This window comes from Chenopodium quinoa, unplaced genomic scaffold, assembly GCF_001683475.1.
Source record: "Chenopodium quinoa cultivar QQ74 unplaced genomic scaffold, ASM168347v1, whole genome shotgun sequence".
NCBI classification, from domain to species: domain Eukaryota; kingdom Viridiplantae; phylum Streptophyta; class Magnoliopsida; order Caryophyllales; family Amaranthaceae; genus Chenopodium; species Chenopodium quinoa.
In genome coordinates, this window is record NW_018744874.1 from 2,674,022 (window position 1) to 2,694,172 (window position 20,151).

General features: G+C 35.0%; 1 protein-coding gene across 1 annotated transcript; it reads left to right on the top strand.

The window, feature by feature from the left end:
• The first annotated feature begins 1,993 nt into the window (after positions 1 to 1,993).
• Positions 1,994 to 3,997, top strand: LOC110704922 (protein BASIC PENTACYSTEINE4-like). The gene is made up of 2 exons (XM_021882729.1): positions 1,994 to 2,841; positions 2,971 to 3,997. The coding sequence occupies exons 1-2, from the start codon at positions 2,776 to 2,778 to the stop codon at positions 3,769 to 3,771; spliced, it is 867 nt and encodes a 288-aa protein (XP_021738421.1). The 5' UTR covers positions 1,994 to 2,775; the 3' UTR covers positions 3,772 to 3,997.
• The last annotated feature ends 16,154 nt before the right edge of the window (positions 3,998 to 20,151 follow it).

Genomic DNA, 20,151 nt, shown 5'->3' on the forward strand with positions numbered 1-20,151 from the left:
TAGAATTACTCATCTTTCTCTAACTTTCTCAGCAAGGGTTTTTACTGCTGCGCTTCTTAAATGTGGTAATTTTGATCATTCATTCTTTTTTAAAGAATTTTTTGGTGAGTTTCTTCTTCTCTTCCATAATTATATGTCACTTTCTTCTGAATTTTCCTTACAAAATTATTTGATTATTGTCATTCTTCTTGAATAATTTATTTGTGTCCTTTTCAATTTCTCTTTTTGCATGTCATTTAATGTTTTTAAATTACCCAATATTTTGTTGTATCTTTCCTACCCAAAACAATAACGCACAAACTGAGTAATTGGGTGGTTTTATTTTGAGATTTTGTTGCCAAAAATACTAAATTTTTTTAGGGTTTTGATTTTTTTTTTTTTGTTTTTTTTTTTTTTTTTTTGTACTTTCATTAATATGTTGGAGTAGAAATGCAATGTGGGTGGTTGGGTACGATCAAGGAACATGGGTTTGAAAGAACAAAAAGAGGGAATTTTTTTGGTAATTTCTATGTGATTTTACTAGAAATTTTGTTAGTAGTAGAGAATTTTAGATTTTTTCATAATATATTGATGTTATTGACAATGAACTTTGTTGGACTAGTTATTTTATCTACAAAATGTTCTGTACTCTGATTAATTTTATCCGTCCCACTAATAGGACATATTTCTATGTTCAGAGGTTGCAAGATATTAGGTTATAATTTTACCCATTCTCATCTTAATAAGATGTTATGAGTAGGTTATATAATAATGAATTTGCCATAAATTGACTGTTTAGTATCTTAATAAGATGTTTGTTGTTCTCCATGATTATATAATAATCATAAATTATCGAGTGTAATTATAGGACGGAGAAAGTAATTAATTTACGAGTAGAAGTTATTAACTTGTTAGTTGTTGGTAATATCTGGTCTAGACTCTAGAGCATGACAAAGTTGACAACTTTTCCTACTAGTCACTCAGTCAGCCTATGTAACTAGAGTGGAAATTGCAATTTTAAGAAAAGTAGAATTTTGGCTGGTTTCTCCATATTAGATTTAGGAGAAAAAGGAATTTTGTTGGTCATCGATCACAAAATAGTTTTTGTCCGAAGTTTGAGTTGGACTGAAATGTTTCTTCAATGAATTTTGCAAGATCCACTGTTTCACCTCACTCCCGATAGCTTTTGTAGTCTCAAAGAGGTTTTTGATTGATTCATCGAGTCCGAAACAGATGCTCCCCCCTCTAAACTATCTACTGTTCTAATAGTCCCTGCCTCCCTGATATCTGTGATCTTGTACTGAGTTTTTCATCTGTTTTTTCCCTTGACTTGTTTTTTTCCCCCTAGTGATTTAAAACAAGTACTCCCATGAATTTCTCAATGCCTATTTATCAGTGTCATGCTTTCTTTGAGCTGTTTCATAATTACACTGGTCTTCACTGATTACTGGGTCCCTGGATTCTGTACTGTGTTACCAAAAGATGTGAAGCTAATATTATGGCAGTCTAATTTAGTTGCAAGAGGTTGCTATTTAAAATAGAAAAATGAGTTAGTTGTTACAAGATTATTGTTTTTGACATCTAAGTCAAGTCAATATGTTATCTCTTTTCCGAAAAGTGTGGTCATTGCTTGTATACAGTAAGATGTTAATATGCAAGGTCGGCATATATTTAATAACATTTTTATGAAGTCATTGCTGCTTTTGCCTACCTCTATTCCTTTGTTTAATTTTCTTACCATTTCGAATCTATACAATATCCAGTGGTAGAACATAAGTTATTGTTGCTTATGCCAACTGAGGCATCAGATTAGGTATCCAGGTTGACAGCAGGTGCTCAAGAGAGTCAAGACCATATGTTAGAATTTCATCATTTAAGTGTATGTATTGTCTAACATGTTGAAGTTCTCTGTCCTGTGATAATTCATAATGACTACTAAGTGGAAGCTAGTCTAAGATAGGTTTGCTTTACCAAGTGGAAGCTAGTCTAAGATATTGCCATTGGTTACCAAGTGGAAGCTAGTCTAAGATAGGTTTAAGGTTTCTTATTAGATGAGCATGAGATGTTAATTTGATGAAGAATGACCGTATCACTTTAATAAAAATGGCATGCCCAATTGAAGCATAAATTTGTAGGCTAGGAAAGAAAAAAAAAAACTTGCACACCTAGACTGTTGATGAGAGGAAATTTCTTACAGGAAAATTGGTTTCCCCATATTCTTCCATTTAGTTTATGGGGTTGACAACCATTAGATTTGGTTGACTATTTCATTTCCCTCAGGTGGAAACAATTTTCCTTTTCCAAGGAAGAATTGCCACATTTTTCTGGTTTTCTCCCTAGCTCCTCCCTCCATTGCTCCATGTACTCTTTTCCCTTTTCTATGTACCTTATGTGGCAAGGAAGCTAAGAAGCAAATAAATTGAAGTTTGTAACCTAATTTCATAGAGCTAACTTTCCACAGGAGTTAAATTTGGTTTAAAATATTTTCCTCTGAATTAAACACATCCCTAGCTTGGAAATTTAACTGTTGTGCCCTCAACATAAGGGTGTTTTTTTTTTTTTTTTTTCTTTTTGAACCAATGAAATGTGGAAAACCTGGCTACACAAAGTTTTCTTCCTGATTTGCTCTTTTGTTGTAGTTATATTTTTTGAATCTTACCACTATATTTTTCTTGTTAAAATGCTGGTGTGTATCAGTAATCTGCAACAAAATCTGGTTTCTTCCTTGAAACAAACTACTTCAGGTTAGCGATAACTTTGCTAATTTCAGGTTAGCAATAACAAAATCTGGTTTCTATGGATGCTGGGGGGCTGCGAGGAGGTGCAAGACGTAGGTGTGATGATTTCAGGGATCATTCTCCGGTAAGCAACCATAACTAGATCTCTCTTGCTCTTAAATTTTCCAGTCTCCCCTCCTTGAAATAGGAGTTTGGACGAATGCAAGTTTTGAAAAGTAATGCTGTAGTTACACTCATCTCTTTTTTATTACAGTGGAATATGATTGCATACCAGCATCAGATTAAGGAGCAGAATGCTTTGACTATGAACAGGAACCTTTTGAACATCATGGCTGAGAGAGATGCTGCTGTTGAGGAAATGAAAATAGCTTTGCTTGAAAAGAAAAGGGCCTTGGAAGAGCGAGAATTAGCGGTCTCACAGAGAAACTTGGCAATCAAAGAACGTGATGAAGCTATTACAGAAAGAAACAATGCCTACCATACCCTTCAAAATTCTATGAGGCAACCCTTGAGTCCTGGAGTTCAATGTGGAACCAGTAGGTTGGCTGATCTCCCTTTCGTCACTCAACAAATGCAATTACTTGATGCTTTGTGCAGAACTGCAGTTCCATCTGAATGTAACAAGCTGCCTCAGACAAAGAAGGTGAAGGAGAGCAAGAGATGTGCAAGGAAGCCGAGGGAGAAAAAGACTTCTGATCACTTGAAGGTGAAGAATGACTGGGATGGTCAAAATGTGGGCTTGAATCGAGTTGACTACGATGACACCATTATGCCAGCCCCTGGTTGCTCATGTACGGGGATATTTCGGCAGTGTTACAAGTGGGGGAATGGGGGTTGGCAGTCATCTTGCTGTACGACTACCATGTCAGCTTATCCTCTCCCACCTGTCCCTAACAAGAGATTTGCTCGTTTAAGTGGTCGGAAAATGAGTGGAAGTGCCTTCTCAAAGTTGCTAAGTGGGCTAGCATCCGAGGGTTTTGATTTCTCTAATCTTGTGGATTTAAAAGATCGCTGGTCTAAACACGGCACCAATCGCTACATATCAATCAAATAGATATGACAACTGATGACATAGGTACTAATATAGTAGTAATCTTAACTAATAGGATTAATATTCCTCCCAAATCCATATGAGGTTTATTTTGCTTTTAATGCTTGTATCCTAAGTACATTGGAGATACTCCAGCAAGAAGTGTACATATCAGTGCAGTGATCCTTTTGGCTTAAAACTGGATGAATGATGATATAAACTGAATGTGTGGAATGGGGCAATGTTAGCAAGCAAGTTTTCTTTGTTTTGAAACTGAAGTTTTTGTGTGAAGCAAGGCTTTGGCCATATACCTAGGTGCATGCGGCTGTGAACATATCGGCTGCCCCCTCCCTTAATCTGCCGGGTACATGAAGAGATTCTTGAAAAGGCGACGATTAAAATTTGATTATATCATTCACCCAACTGTTTTTGCTCAAAGCTAAAATATACAAGTCGTTGCTCGTTTTAACTATACAAGAAGGTACCTGCCTCTTGCTGGAATAACTAGTCGTCCCAAAGCTACTTGGCCGCCTCATTCAGTCACTTGTTTTGTTTTTTGACGGACTTTATAGTGACACAAGACAATGTAACATTTGAAAAATTAATAAAAATTATGGATTTTAATTGTATTAATGATATACGACAACACAAAGTCCAAATGAAAGAATGTAATTAGAATGTTCCAATAAAAAAAAGTTTGATTCATCCGTCCTTGTGTCTAGTATTGACTATTGGCGGTAGAGCATCAAAAACTATACGCTCATGATGGATGTGTCATAGTTAGGTTGTTTCATGCCTTATTGTTATAACGAATGGGGAATTATTGTTATAATAAATGGAGGAGGAGTGACGAGGGAGAGAAACCCAAAAACTTACTATCAAAGATTCAAAGCCCAAAGCGATGTTTCATCCTAAAACTAATTGATAAAAAAAAAAAGAGTAGTCCGCTTCTTTTCAATGTGGAACAAACAATACTAACAATTGTACTTAACATAACAATACTAATTTATCTTTAAAAAATATAATAAAAATATCGAGTTGTCGCGAGCTTCTCAAGTCAAGCTAAATCTTGCTCTCGTCATCTTGTACTTACTAAAGTTTGAAGTCAACTCAATTCAAGTTGGATTTTGAACACACAATTAATTAAATCAAGTTCGAATCTCTCACAAGCTTTACAACTCAATGAGAGAGAGAGAGAGAGAGTTGTCAAAAGTTGACCCGATCCGAAATACCGACTTAAACCCGATTATTAACCGAACCATCTGAACCCGAAAAAATGGTGACCCAAACCTGACCTAAACCAAACCTAGACCCAGGTTGACCCGAGTATGTGAGACCCGAACCCGAACATGAAGTGACGTGGAGATGACCCGACCCGAATGTAACCCGTAAGTTATTGACTTGAACTAAACCCGACTTGAACCGAAATTGACCCAAACCCGTTTTAACCCGTCAAAACCCGAATTTAACCCGACTTGCTACTAACCTGACCTGAATTCAACCCAACCCGTTCCTAACCCGACCCGAATTTAACTCATTCTGTTACAATCCCGACCTGAAATCAACCCGACTTGAAATTAACCTGACCCAAATTCAACCCGACTTGTTATTGACCAGATACGAATTTTACCAAACCTATTACTAACCCGACCAAAAAATTCAACCCGATTTGTTACTAACCCGACTCGAAATCAACACGACTTGTTATTAACAAAATAAAAATTGCCGAAATATTTACCATGGTCTCTAATACCCTCCGGGAGTCCAATTGGATGGGTAGAACCATCTAATTTGCCTTTAAACGACCAATTTACCGGTTTACAACTTGCGTCAATTTCATTAACTCAAGCCTACCAAAAAACATTTATGACATCATATAATGATCATACATGGTCCCAAACGGCATTATATGAACCCAAGATATATCCCCTAAAATCTAAAGGCTTTTCGACACCGGGCTCTAAAACCTCCAAAATTTCTCAAAAAACTTAGATATAAGCCTTCAATTTTGGATTTTTTTTACTTTCTTTTGCCCGGAAATAATTTTTTTTGAAATGTTACTATGGTCCCTATATCCTCCGGGAATCCAATTGGGTGGGTGGAACCATCCTATTTGCCTTTAAACGGCCAATTTACTAGTTTACAACATGCACCGATTTAATTAACTCAAACCTACTACGAACATTTATGACAACTGATACGTGTCGTTTACCGTATAAAATTAAATATTTATTTTCCTAACTTAACCTTCAAAAATATTATCAACTAGTAAAAGGGTAAGCAAGGGTCGATCCCACGAGGAGACTTTTAACTCTTTAATCAAGGTTTAACTAGATATATTACGGAAATTTACATACTATACATTTATTCACATATGTACATAGAATGGGGGGGTTTGTTTTAGATAATACTAAACTAATAAAACTAATACGGAACTAAACTAATAAACTACTATTGACGACACAACTAACCAATTCCACTTCGGCACTACTCATACTAAACTATTGATAACAACAATTGACCGACTCTACAAAATACTCAATTTAACGATTAGACTAATCGTAGAGACTATAGTAACAAAGACTCCCTATCTCCCTTACTTGAAACCAAATTTGGACTAAGCCGAAATTCACTCTAAACCGATCTAATTAACACAAATATTTCGCAACTTGCATGAGTTAGATACGGAAGCATTAACAACTAGGAGACCTCATTAGTCCTAATTAAACTAATCACATAAATGCTTAGAATAATTAGATTGAAAATGCCCTCTGATTTAAACCAAACCATAATCGCAGACTCGATAAAAATTAGATACTACTTCACTATATAATTCTAACTAAGCCAAATCATATAGATAGCAATAATTCACAACTAATAACATGATAGATAACAATCAATGTCCAATTGCAAATTTAATAATCAAGAACGAGCAAATTTCAAATACCCATTAAATCGAAAAAATAATACTATCAAGAATCAATTATAATATCAATAATCCAATAAAAGTACTTCATCAATTTAGCAAAGAACATCAAATAAATCAGTAGTATTGAACAAATAAGTTCAGAAGAAGACTGATAAAATATACTCTGAAGAACACCCGAATAAACCCGGCTTCGACCCCGCGATTCACCTTTGTTCTTGTTCTACCTTGGATTCGAGACTAAGCTGCCCTCCAATGGCTATCTTCTCTTCACCAATTGCCCAATTACGGACTCACTCGAACTCTCGTACTCTTTGTATAATTATTGGCTAAGTTGTGTGTCCTCTGAGATGATTGTTTTGGGGTTTTTATAGCCAAAAACAACGGCCTCCCATGATTTTCTAGGTTGGAAAGATAAAATTTAAGATGGAAATTCATCTTCTATTTGCTTGAATTTCGGATGATATTGTTGAAGATGAACCTTAATAAGATTTTGGGGTATTGATAGGCCGTCATCGAGCCTACCAAAGATAATGATTCCTATCTTGGTCTCACTAACAATAGTAAGGGTAAGAAAGGGTCGAACCCAAGAGAGGCGTTGAATCAACCACCGAGTACTACCGTTTAAATAAGCTAAATGAATTCTAAATTGGGTTGGTTTTGAGTAACTTCTTCTAATTCAACTCAACTAAAGCTAAGAGGAGATTAACAATATTAAGAGGAATCTAGGGCTCGGGTTATACCACTCAACTTCATCACAAATCACAATTAGCATGCTACAATCAAGGTTAACTAATGGGACAAATTAGGGGAAGTCATCTAAAGCACCCAACTACTCTCTCAAGCTAGAGGGATTACTTGAATCGTGAATACAACCTACTCTCGTGGTTACATAGCATAAAACAAGTGTTAAAGCATAATCACGATGACATAAACATTCCCTTGACCGGTAATCCCTATTCTCATGGCATTTCGGGTCAATTAAGCATAAGGGAGCTAACTCAAGTTCATCTCTCGATCCTTCGTTGAGAAAGCTTGGATAAATAGTTCTAGCAATGGCCATATACAAGAACTAAGCAATTAAACCACTTAAGCTCAACTAATCATCATCCCACAACAACCAAATTAGCACATGCAACAAGTAATTAGTGACTACATTGAGGGTTTTACCCAAACCCTAGAATTTAGACTACTCACAATCCATGGAGGTTAAAGCAATTAGAGGTTTCAAGCAATTCATGAACAAGTTCAAACTAAGGATTAAGCTAATTAACAATCTAAGCATGCAAGAATTAAGCAAGTAATCAACAACAAAGTAAAGAGAAGTAGAAAAGATGAGTAAGAAATGGTTACTATGAAGCTTCAAAGTGAGCAACAATGGTGGATTTTGTCTACAATGATTGAATTTGAATGCTTCCAAGCTAAAAATTAAGAACTAACTAATGATTTGAGAATTTAATGTTCTAAGACTACAAACTAAGAGGAAAGCTCTAAAAAAAATTGTCTCTCCGTACAAATGAGCTCTAAAGGGGTATTTATATGACCCCCAAATAAAAAGGACGGAGAAAACAAGGAAGGAGTTCGACTGCAGGTCTGCACGGACGTGCGAGATTTGGCACGGACGTGCAAGGCTAAGCACGGCCGTGCCAAGTTTAGCACGGACGTGCAGGAGGGCCAAAATGGAGGCAGAAGCTTCTGCCAAGGTCTGCATGGACGTGCAGCTTTTGGCACGGACGTGCAGACTTGCACGGACGTGCTATCATCTTGCACGTCCGTGCAGGATGCCCTGCCTAGACTGCTTAACTTTGGGAAGCTGTAACTTCTACGTTTCTTGTCGGAAATGGACTTGTGACCAGTCGTTGGAAAGCTCTTGAGACGAACTTTAATCTCCAATTTGAATCGCTTCAAAAGGTTGATAAGATCAAAAGTTATGGTTGGTTGAAGTTGACGCTTACGCAAACGACCTTTCAAGGTTCTCCAAAAGCTTTTCATTTCCCTTTAAGGCATTCCTCCTTCTTCCTCCATGGATCTATCAACCAAGCTTGCCCTTATCCTTTCTCACTCATGCTTGATCATGTCCATAGTGCTAAAAATAGCTACATTACATCAAAAACACAAACAACCGGTGAAGCATGGATGGTACAAAATTTGCATAAAAATAGGATAAAAAATGAACTTTGATGTCGATTAATAACGAAAACAAGGTTCAAAAGTACCCTAAAATCATGCCAAATAACAAGTTATCAGGTATCTTTGGTTTTCACGCTCCTTTCTTTACTTTATTTGTTGCTGCTTTCTTATCTTTGCTTTCTTATTGTTTAATGTTGCTAAGTCACGTGCCTTTTTCTTCTTCCCCTTTTTTTTATATTTGCTAGTCTGCTTTGCTATTGGGCTCGTAGTGCTTGCGAATATTTTTCTTCCTACCAAAAACACACAACATAAAATTAAGTATCAATTATTATAAAAATAACTATAAAATAAAATAATGAATAAAATAAAATATAAAATAATAAAAGTAAATAAAATCATAAAATAACCAATATAAAGCGGCCATTGGACTAATATTAGGGACTAAAATTATAGTATATTATGCATTTATCAAATTCCCCCACACTTAGTCTTTGGTCGCCCTCGAACAAACTAAATAAAACTAACCAATAAAAGCAATAAACCTAACTCACTGTCGTAGGAATCACGGTTACGCTTAGCACGTGCAACAAGCCTTTTAAACCCCTAAGTTCCCCCTAGAGGACGAGTACGGTCTCGTGAGGGTTTGCAGTAGACATACCCACAAAGTCTGTTATTCAGAAATTTTCAACTAAATAGCAATAAACAATTTTAAAACACAATTCATAAAAGTTTCTCCAATATAACTTGACAACTTGGTTGGTTAACTTTTATCATTTTTCACCCTCCTTGCTTATACCAATTTACATGTCTCAAATCATTAGGACTTTTAATTTTAAGGTTATCATGGGGGTTTAGGTAAATGAAGGATATGACAATAATTATGGGATTGTGGTGGTAATATTCTATAAATTAGTAGAGCATAGTATGATTACAACCAAATCAAATATTCCTCATAACAAATATTTCTTGAGTGCACATTGAACTTTTATGTACATTGCCCCCTTCTTCTTTTCTTTTTTTCTACTTTTTTTTTTTTTTGTAAGTTTCATGACTCTTAATGTTCAATCTCTGTTGAGTAGTCCATGTAACGAGTGTTCGACCAGTGGCTCCCGGTCCAGTTGGTCCAAGGCACTAGGCTTTAAGATTCCCCTAAGGATCTACTTACTCAAACTACACAAGCAAGAGATAGAAACATCACACGTACATAACTGGGTTTGAATTTATTTATTTATTTTTTTTTTTTTTTTTTGTAATTCACTATATGTGAATTGATTAACACATATACCCAATCATTGGTACGCAGAGCCTTATATTGAAACTTTCACTTTATAGTACTGTATGTATCACCACTGAATATCAACAACCATTTTTACATCACACTTTAATATGCTCTACTAATTTCAAAAAGGTTAACCATTTGATGTGTAAGTAGAGGTACATTTGTGATTTATTCATGGAAAATAACAGGGATAGGCTTTTTGGTTGATGTGGCGTAGAAACTGTTTTAAATGCCTAAATCATTTTCAAAACATGAATTAGTTGCAGTTTCAGAGGGAAATGACAAAAGCTTAAAGGATAGGTTATCAAGAATACCGGAGAATAAAAACACTTTTTTTTTTTTTTTGTATTTTACTGCTATTAACTCAAAATTTCCAATATATAAAAAAAATCGGCAGCATCTCCCCTAAAATGGTCATAGTCAAACAACTTTTTGTTGCTAAAATTGTAACCCAAACTAACATCCCAACATCCAAAATATAGAAAACAACAGTGGCCCCCCCACTTAAACTTTTCATTGTCCTCGATGAAAAAGAAATGAAGAAAAAGGAGAAGAAACTTAGCTGGTTCTGTTCTCTGTTTTGATGACTCAGGTTGGTCTGCCTTTATTTTCTTTATTGTTGTGCTTCTGCTCTATTCATTGAGCAACAGATTTTAAAGTATCGAAGATTTATGAATATGTCCAAAGTTGCAGCAGGAATCTACCATTTTGTGAATCTGGTACACGGCACAAGAAGAAGCAAATTCCTGGAAAGGCATAATTAAGGCAGAATGTCAGTGCACTTTATAATAAGACTGTGATGATAATAAAGGTTGCAATTCTGGACAGAACATTGACACCAAATGAGATATTCTAAGCCACAACTAAACTAGCTAAGCTCTTGCAAACCGACTAGCAAAACTCAGTGTATAGTGAATTTCAGTTGTTAAAATATATACTATTGTAACTAAAATATTCTGTGAGACAGGAGTGAATTAGTGCAGCAATTGCAACTCAGTTATAAGCACAATTTAGCGTAAATATGTAGGGAGTGAATGCTGAAAAATAAAATAAAATGAGTAAAATAAATAAATAAATAAAACTGTAAGGAAAGAAATAATTAATCTTGGGTTGCCTCCCAATCAGCGCCTTTGGTTTACGTCGTTGGCTCGACATTTCTCTCTTCATGCTTGTTCAAATAAAATGTCTTCAATCATGGTCACATAAGCTTGATCATAGAATGGTTTTAACCTGTGGCCATTAACCTTGAAAATTTTGTTAGTATTGAAATCTTTGATTTCTATTGCACCATGAGGAAAAACATTAGTAACAACAAAGGGGCCAAGCCATCTAGTTTGTAATTTTCCTGGAAATAATTTCAATCGAGCATTAAATAAAAGGACTTTCTGGCCAACCTGAAATGATTTTCTATCTATATTTTTATCATGGAAGGCTTTGGTCTTGTCTTTATAGATTTTGGCATTTTCATATGCCTCTAACCTCAATTCTTCCAACTCAAGTAACTGTAATTTCCTTTCTTTCCCAGCAAGATCATAGTCTAAATTACATTGCTTCACTGCCCAATGAGACTTATGCTCAATTTCCACAGGTAAGTGACACGCTTTTCCAAATACAAGTCTAAATGGAGACATTCCTAAAGGAGTTTTATATGCAGTTCTATATGCCCATAAGGCATCACCTAAACGAAGGCTCCAATCCTTTCTACTTGGGTTAACCATTTTTTCCAAAATACCCTTTATCTCCTTATTCGACAATTCAACATGTCCACTTGTTTGGAGGTGGTATGCAGTGGCTACTCTGTGAGTCACGTGGTATTTTTCCAGAAGGGCACCAAATGTTTTATTGCAAAAGTGGGTTCCTCTGTCACTAATGATGGCCTTAGGCATGCCAAATCTATTAAATATATGACTCTTAACAAACTTAACAACCGTTTTAGCATCATCGGTTATTACAGCTTTCCCCTCTACCCATTTAGACACATAATCAACAGCAAGAATGATATAAACATTACCAAAAGAAACGGGAAAGGGACCCATAAAATCAATGCCCCACACATCAAATATTTCACCAATTAAAATTCCAGATTGGGGCATTTCATTTCTTTTAGACAGATTTTCAGATTTCTGGCAGCGTTCACAAGCCTTACAAAATAAATAAGCATCCTTGTAAATAGTAGGCCAATACAAACCACATTCTAAGACTTTATGAGCAGTCCTTTGAGGACCAAAGTGTCCTCCACTTTCAAGACTATGGCAAAATGTTAGTATAGAATCATGTTCAGGTTTATCTACACACCGTCTAATTACTTGGTCAGAGCAAGATTTCCACAAATAAGGATCATCCCATATGTAGTATTTAGATTCCGACTTTATCTTTTCTCTTTGGGCCTTAGTTAGAAAAGGGGAAAACGTCCTAGTTACTAAGTAATTAACCATATCGGCATACCAAGGAGTTTCAACATGATATAAAGAAAGCAATTGTTCATCGGGGAAAAAATCACTTATCATAGGCCAATCTTCTCTAGGGACAATCCTACTCAAATGGTCAGCAACTTGATTTTCAACACCTTTTTTATCCCTAATTTCTAGATCAAACTCTTGTAATTGAAGCATCCACCTAAGTAACTTAGGTGTTGAATGACTCTTCTTTATCAAGTATTTTAGAGCCGCATGATCAGAATAAACAATCACATGAGTACCAAGTAAATAAGTTCTAAACTTTTCCAAAGCAAATATCATAGCATACATTTCTTTTTCAGTCACAGTGTAATTGCATTGGGCAAGGTCAAGTGATTTAGAAGCATAATGTATCACATAAGACTCTTTACCCTTCTTTTGGCCTAAAACAGCTCCTATGGTTTTATCACTAGCATCGCACATTATTTCAAAAGGTAACGACCAATCAGGGGGTCTAATAACAGGAGCACTTGTCAGCTTGGCTTTTAAATCATCAAAAGCTTTCTTACATTCATCATTGAAGTCAAAAACAACATCTTTAGCAAGCAAAGCACATAAAGGTGAAGCAATTTTTGAAAAATTCTTTATAAAACGCCTATAAAAACCAGCATGTCCTAAAAATGATCTAACTTCGCGAACACATTTAGGATAAGGCAGAGAACTTATCACCTCAATTTTAGCTTTGTCTACCTCTAAACCTTTAGCGCTTACAATATGACCAAGAACCACGCCTTGTTCTACCATGAAATGACACTTTTCAAAACTCAAAACAAGATTATTTTCAACACATCTCTTCAGAACACGAGTTAAAGCATGAAAACATCTATCAAATGAATCACCAAAAACAGTAAAGTCATCCATAAAAACTTCCATATCATGTTCGATTAAATCAGAAAATATGCTCATCATACATCTCTGAAAAGTTCCTGGAGCATTACATAAACCAAAAGGCATTCTTCTAAAAGCAAATGTACCAAAAGGACAGGTAAAAGTGGTTTTATCTTGATCTTCAGGGGCAATGGGTACTTGTGTGTAACCTGAATAACCATCCAGAAAATAGAAGAAAGATTGTCCAGCAAGTTTTTCTAACATCTGATCAATAAATGGCAGAGGAAAATGGTCTTTTCTAGTAGCTTGATTAAGCTTCCTATAGTCAATACAAACTCTCCATCCATTAGAAACTCTAGTGGGGACAAATTCTCCTTTATTATTTTCGACAACTGTTATTCCACTCTTTTTAGGTACCACATGTATAGGACTTACCCATTGAGAATCGGAAATAGGATATATCACTCCTGCATCTAACCATTTTAGAATTTCCTTTTTAACTACTTCCATCATTGAAGGATTTAATCTACGTTGAGCCTCTCTAGTTGGTTTAGCATCTTTTTCAAGAAAAATTTTATGCATGCACATGGCGGGACTAATGCCTTTTATGTCAGCTAAAGTCCATCCTAAGGCTTCCTTGTGATTTTTAAGCAAATTCAATAACTTAGTCTCTTGAGATTCATTTCAAGAACTTGAAATGATCACAGGTAGAGTCTCATTATCACCCAAATAAGCATACTTCAAATTAGAAGGAAGGGGCTTCAATTCTAGTTCAGGTGGCTTAACAGTAGAAGGGATCAATTTAGGCACAATAGAAGGTAAAGATTTTTCACATCCATCACAAGAATCAGGTTCAATCACATCAGATGAAACTACAAAAGAATCAACCATTTTTGTTTCCTTAAAATCACCAAACACACCATTTTCAAATAGATTTTTACACCACTCATCAAAAACATCCTGAGCCATCCAGTCACATGCATCAAATGAATCTATAGAACTAACATATGTGTGCAAAAATAAAAGTATTATGAAACTTGAAATATACTTATCCTGCACCCATGCACCAAAGTATTAAGAGAGTTAATCAATAATCATTACTTGCAAAAATTTGGCCAAGAAACAAGCAATGCACTAATTACTACTCCTCTACATACCGTTTCCAAATAGGTTGGGCTAAATTAAGAATTAAACGAAAGTGTACCCAACCTCACCTAATGTATGTTTATTTTGGCTTTAAAAGAAATTAACAACTAATGAAGAAAATTGACACACTTGAAGGCATGAACATGATGTTAAACGAAAGTATATGAAAAGCAGACATTACTTCTAAAAATTGATCATGTATAAAAGATTTTATATGAGTGGAACAGAGTAACTAACACCTCTAACAGTAAGCATGAAGGCTATAATTAGCTAATTCATTCTCCGTATATAAGTAACAACTTATCACACAGATATATAATTAGAAATACAGATTAAATCTTGATTTTAAGAGTTAAAATTTATCTCCCCGGCAACGGCGCCAAAATTTGATACGTGTCGTTTACCGTATAAAATTAAATATTTATTTTCCTAACTTAACCTTCAAAAATATTATCAACTAGTAAAAGGGTAAGCAAGGGTCGATCCCACGAGGAGACTTTTAACTCTTTAATCAAGGTTTAACTAGATATATTACGGAAACTTACATACAATACATTTATTCACATATGTACATAGAATGGGGGGGTTTGTTTTAGATAATACTAAACTAATAAAACTAATACGGAACTAAACTAATAAACTACTATTGACGACACAACTAACCAATTCCACTTCGGCACTACTCATACTAAACTATTGATAACAACAATTGACCGACTCTGCAAAATACTCAATTTAACGATTAGACTAATCGTAGAGACTATAGTAACAAAGACTCCCTATCTCCCTTACTTGAAACCAAATTTGGACTAAGCCGAAATTCACTCTAAACCGATCTAATTAACACAAATATTTCGCAACTTGCATGAGTTAGATACGGAAGCATTAACAACTAGGAGACCTCATTAGTCCTAATTAAACTAATCACATAAATGCTTAGAATAATTAGATTGAAAATGCCCTCTGATTTAAACCAAACCATAATCGCAGACTTGATAAGAATTAGATACTACTTCACTATATAATTCAAACTAAGCCAAATCATATAGATAGCAATAATTCACAACTAATAACATGATAGATAACAATCAATGTCCAATTGCAAATTTAATAATCAAGAACGAGCAAATTTCAAATACCCATTAAATCGAAAAAATAATACTATCAAGAATCAATTATAATATCAATAATCCAATAAAAGTACTTCATCAATTTAGCAAAGAACATCAAATAAATCAGTAGTATTGAACAAATAAGTTCAGAAGAAGACTTATAAAATATACTCTGAAGAACACCCGAATAAACCCGGCTTCGACCCCGCGATTCACCTTCGTTCTTGTTCTACCTTGGATTCGAGACTAAGCTGCCCTCCAATGGCTATCTTCTCTTCACCAATTGCCCAATTACGGACTCACTCGAACTCTCGTACTCTTTGTATAATTATTGGCTAAGTTGTGTGTCCTCTGAGATGATTGTTTTGGGGTTTTTATAGCCAAAAACAACGGCCTCCCATGATTTTCTAGGTTGGAAAGATAAAATTTAAGATGGAAATTCATCTTCTATTTGCTTGAATTTCGGATGATATTGTTGAAGATGAACCTTAATAAGATTTTGGGGTATCTTAGGTTTTCACGCTCCTTTCTTTACTTTATTTGTTGCTGCTTTCTTATCTTTGCTTTCTTATTGTTTAATGTTGCTAAGTCACGTGCCTTTTTCTTCTTCCCCTTTTTTTTTTGTATTTGCTAGTCTGCTTTGCTATTGGGCTCGTAGTGCTTGCGAATATTTTTCTTCCTACCAAAAACACACAACATAAAATTAAGTATCAATTATTATAAAAATAACTATAAAATAAAATAATGAATAAAATAAAATCTAAAATAATAAAAGTAAATAAAATCATAAAATAACCAATATAAAGCGGTCATTGGACTAATATTAGGGACTAAAATTATAGTATATTATGCATTTATCAACAACAAATAATGATCATATATGGTTCCAAACGGCATTATATGACCCCGAGATGTAATCCATAAAATCTCAAAACCTTTTGACACCGGGCTTTGAAACATCCCAAATTTCTCAAAAAAATGGATTTCAATTTTTGACTTTTTTTCACCCGAAAATAAAAATTGCCGAAATGTTTACCAAGGTATCTTATACCCTCCGAAAGTCCAATTGGGTGGGTGCAACCATCCAATTAGCCTTTAAAAAACCAATTTACCGGTTCACAACTTGCACCGATTTCATTAACTTAATCCTACCACGAACATTTATGACAACATATAATGATCATATATGGTTCCAAACGGCATTATATGACCCCGAGATATATCCCTAGAATTTCAAGACATTTCGACATCGGGCCCCGAAACCTCCAAAATTTCTCAAAAAGTGTGGATATTAGTCTTCAACTTGGGAATTTTTTGACTTTTTTTTCCGCCCGAAAATAAAAAATGCCTAAATGTTTACCATGGTCCCTAATACCCTCTAGGATTCCAATTGGGTGGGTGGAACCATCCAAATTACCTTTAAACGACCAATTTACCGATTTACAACTCTCACCGATTTCATTAATTCAAGCCTACCACGAACATTTATGAAAACATATAATGATCATATATGGTTCCAAACGACATTATATGACCCTAAGATATATCCCCTACAATCTCAAGGTTTTTCGACAACGGGCCCCGAAATCTCCAAAATTTCTCAAAAAGCGTGGATATTAGCCTTCACTTTTAGAATTTTTTGACTTTTTTCGCCCGAAAATAAAAATTTCCAAAATGTTTACCATGGTCCTTAATTCCCTCCGGAAGTCCCATTAGGTGGGTGGAACCATCCAATTTTCCTTTAAAAAGCAAATTTACCGATATTGTAGGGAATATTTCAAGCATTACCCCAAACTTGAACCCCATTGTGATCATACACTAAAGTACGGTGGCGTCCAAAGGAAAGAAAGATAGAGCAAAAGAGTCACCAACAAGTTTTAGGAACTTGTAAACCGTTCATGAGGTGAAGGTTACGCCCCTTAACGATCCAGGAGATCGTTAACTCCAATAGGTTTGGAACCATGACTGGAAGTTCGGGGATGAAGGTACAAATCCAACCTAAAAGAGATTGAACCTGCCCTAATAATAGGCCTCTACTTTATTCTAATCGTATTCATGTGCGCTTTCTGACTAACATGCAATCAATAGGTTAACCCTAAACTTGTTTAATCTATGTTGGTTGAATATTAATGCACAAATAAATCTATTATTGGCGATCACTTGGATTATAATCAAATTAACCCAAATAAGATTATTAGTTATCTTATTAAGCGTGATTACAAGTACCAATTCCCTTTAAACATGCATAAAAGGTGTGATCAAGCAATAACAATAAAAATCAAGCAACATAATAATAACCATAATAATACCATCATAATAATAATTATTATTATAATCATAAAAATAACCATGTTAAAGCATAATAATAGCAAGATTCTAGGCATGATACTAACAAGATTAATAACAAACCCTAGCATGTCACTAAACATCAAAGATCAAATATATAGCCCTAACATGATACTAATATGAATATTAGGAAATAAAATAGGAAGCATCATAATAAGCATATTTGATATTAGAAATTATAGTTGTTACCCTAAACATGATATTAGGAAGATCAAAACATCCTAACATGACACTAGGAATCAAAATAACAATCTAGTTATGATTTCTAAATCATAATATCAATAAATCAATTAAAGTACTTACTTGGATGCCTCGTACCTCTTTCTAGTTATGATTTCTAAATCATAATATCAATAAAACAAACAACTAAATTAAATAATTGAAATAGAGATTTGGGACCAAACCCTCATAAATTAAAACCTTTCACGTCTAGAGCGAAGGCAACTTTGAATTTGGCTAGGTGTTTCTAGATCTTGTGAATGCGGAATTTTGTATGCAAAATGTTGGTTAGAAAAAGAGAGAGAGTATCAAGAAATTCTTGATGAGAGTTGGTAGTTGTTGATGATTGAAAACAGAATTTTAGGAGGCTATTTATAGAGAAAATCAGCCGGATATGATAAAAAAACGAATCAGAGTTTCGAAAAGAATAAAACACGATCGCAGTGCCAAACACGCGCGTGGCTCTAGACGCTGGACTCTAGTGCCATACACCAGGTCTAGCGCCAGACGCCGGGTATGGCGCTAGGCACTGGTCCCGTCGTCAGACGCTAGAAATAAATTTCCACGCGTTTTCTTAATTTGATAAAATTTAGCCGTTTGAGAGGGAAAAATCGTATTTTATTTAAAAACACTTCTTTTATTTTGATTAAAACTCTAAAAAGTCAACCAAAGTCAATTTATCAATCCTTTAGGAATGAAAAGAACCTTCTAGAAAAATCTAGAAGACTGTAATCAATTCTACTTGCATTAGGAATGATAAATCCATATTAGACCCTCCTCTAGATCATTGGGCCGTACATAAAGATCAAATCGGGCCCAATTTAGAAATTTTGCCATAACTTCCTCATTATTCATCGGAATTGGGCTTATAATATATCGTTGGAAAACTCTTTTCAAGCCCGACCCAACTACACTATCATTGGACCCTTGCCATGGACCAAACCAAACTGGATTGGTTGTTTTCTTAAAATAGGTTTTCAAAAACATAGAGAAAGAAAAGAAATAAAAACTAACCGCAACACTAGTTTTCCACACTTTCATTTCATTCGATTATGACTCGACGTGAAAAGTACTCATCACTGGGTTTGGTTTTGGGGAGACACAAATGGGTGTCTACAGATATACAACTTGCACTGATTTCATTAACACAAGCCTACCACGAACATTTATGACAACATATAATGATCATATATGGTTCCAAACGGCATAATATGACCCCGATATGTATCCCTAGAATTTCAAGACTGTTTGACACCGAGCCCGAAAACTTCTTTTAGAATTTTTTGACTTTTTTTCACCCCGTAAATAAAAATTGCCGAAATGTTTACGTCCCTAATTCCCTCCGGAAGTCCAATTGGGTGGGTGGAACCATCCAATTGTCCTTCAAACGGCCAATTTACCGATTTACAACTTGCACCGATTTCATTAACTCAACCCTACCACGAACATTTATGACAACATATAATGATCATATATGGTTCCAAACGACATTATATTACCGCGAGATGTATTCTCTAAAATCTCAAATCTTTTCGACACCGGGCCCAAAAACCTCCAAAATTTCACAAAAAGAGTGGATATAAGCCTTCAATTTTGGATTTTTTTTTACTTTTTTCGCCCAGAATAAAAATTGCCGAAATGTTTACCATGATCCCTTATAATCTCAGGGAGTCCAATTTGGTGGGTGGAACCATCCAATTTGCCTTTAAATGGACAATTTATTGGTTTACAACTTGCACCGCTTTCATTAACTCAAGCCTACCACGAACATTTATGACAACAAATATTGATTACATATAGTTCCAAACAACATTATATGACTCCGAGATGTATTCCCTTGAATTTCAAGACTTTTAGACACCGGGCCTCGAAGACTCCAAAATTTGTCAAAAAGCGTGGTAGCCTTTAATTTTGAAAAAATTTGACTTTTTTTCGCCCAGAAAAAAAAGTGCCTAAATGTTT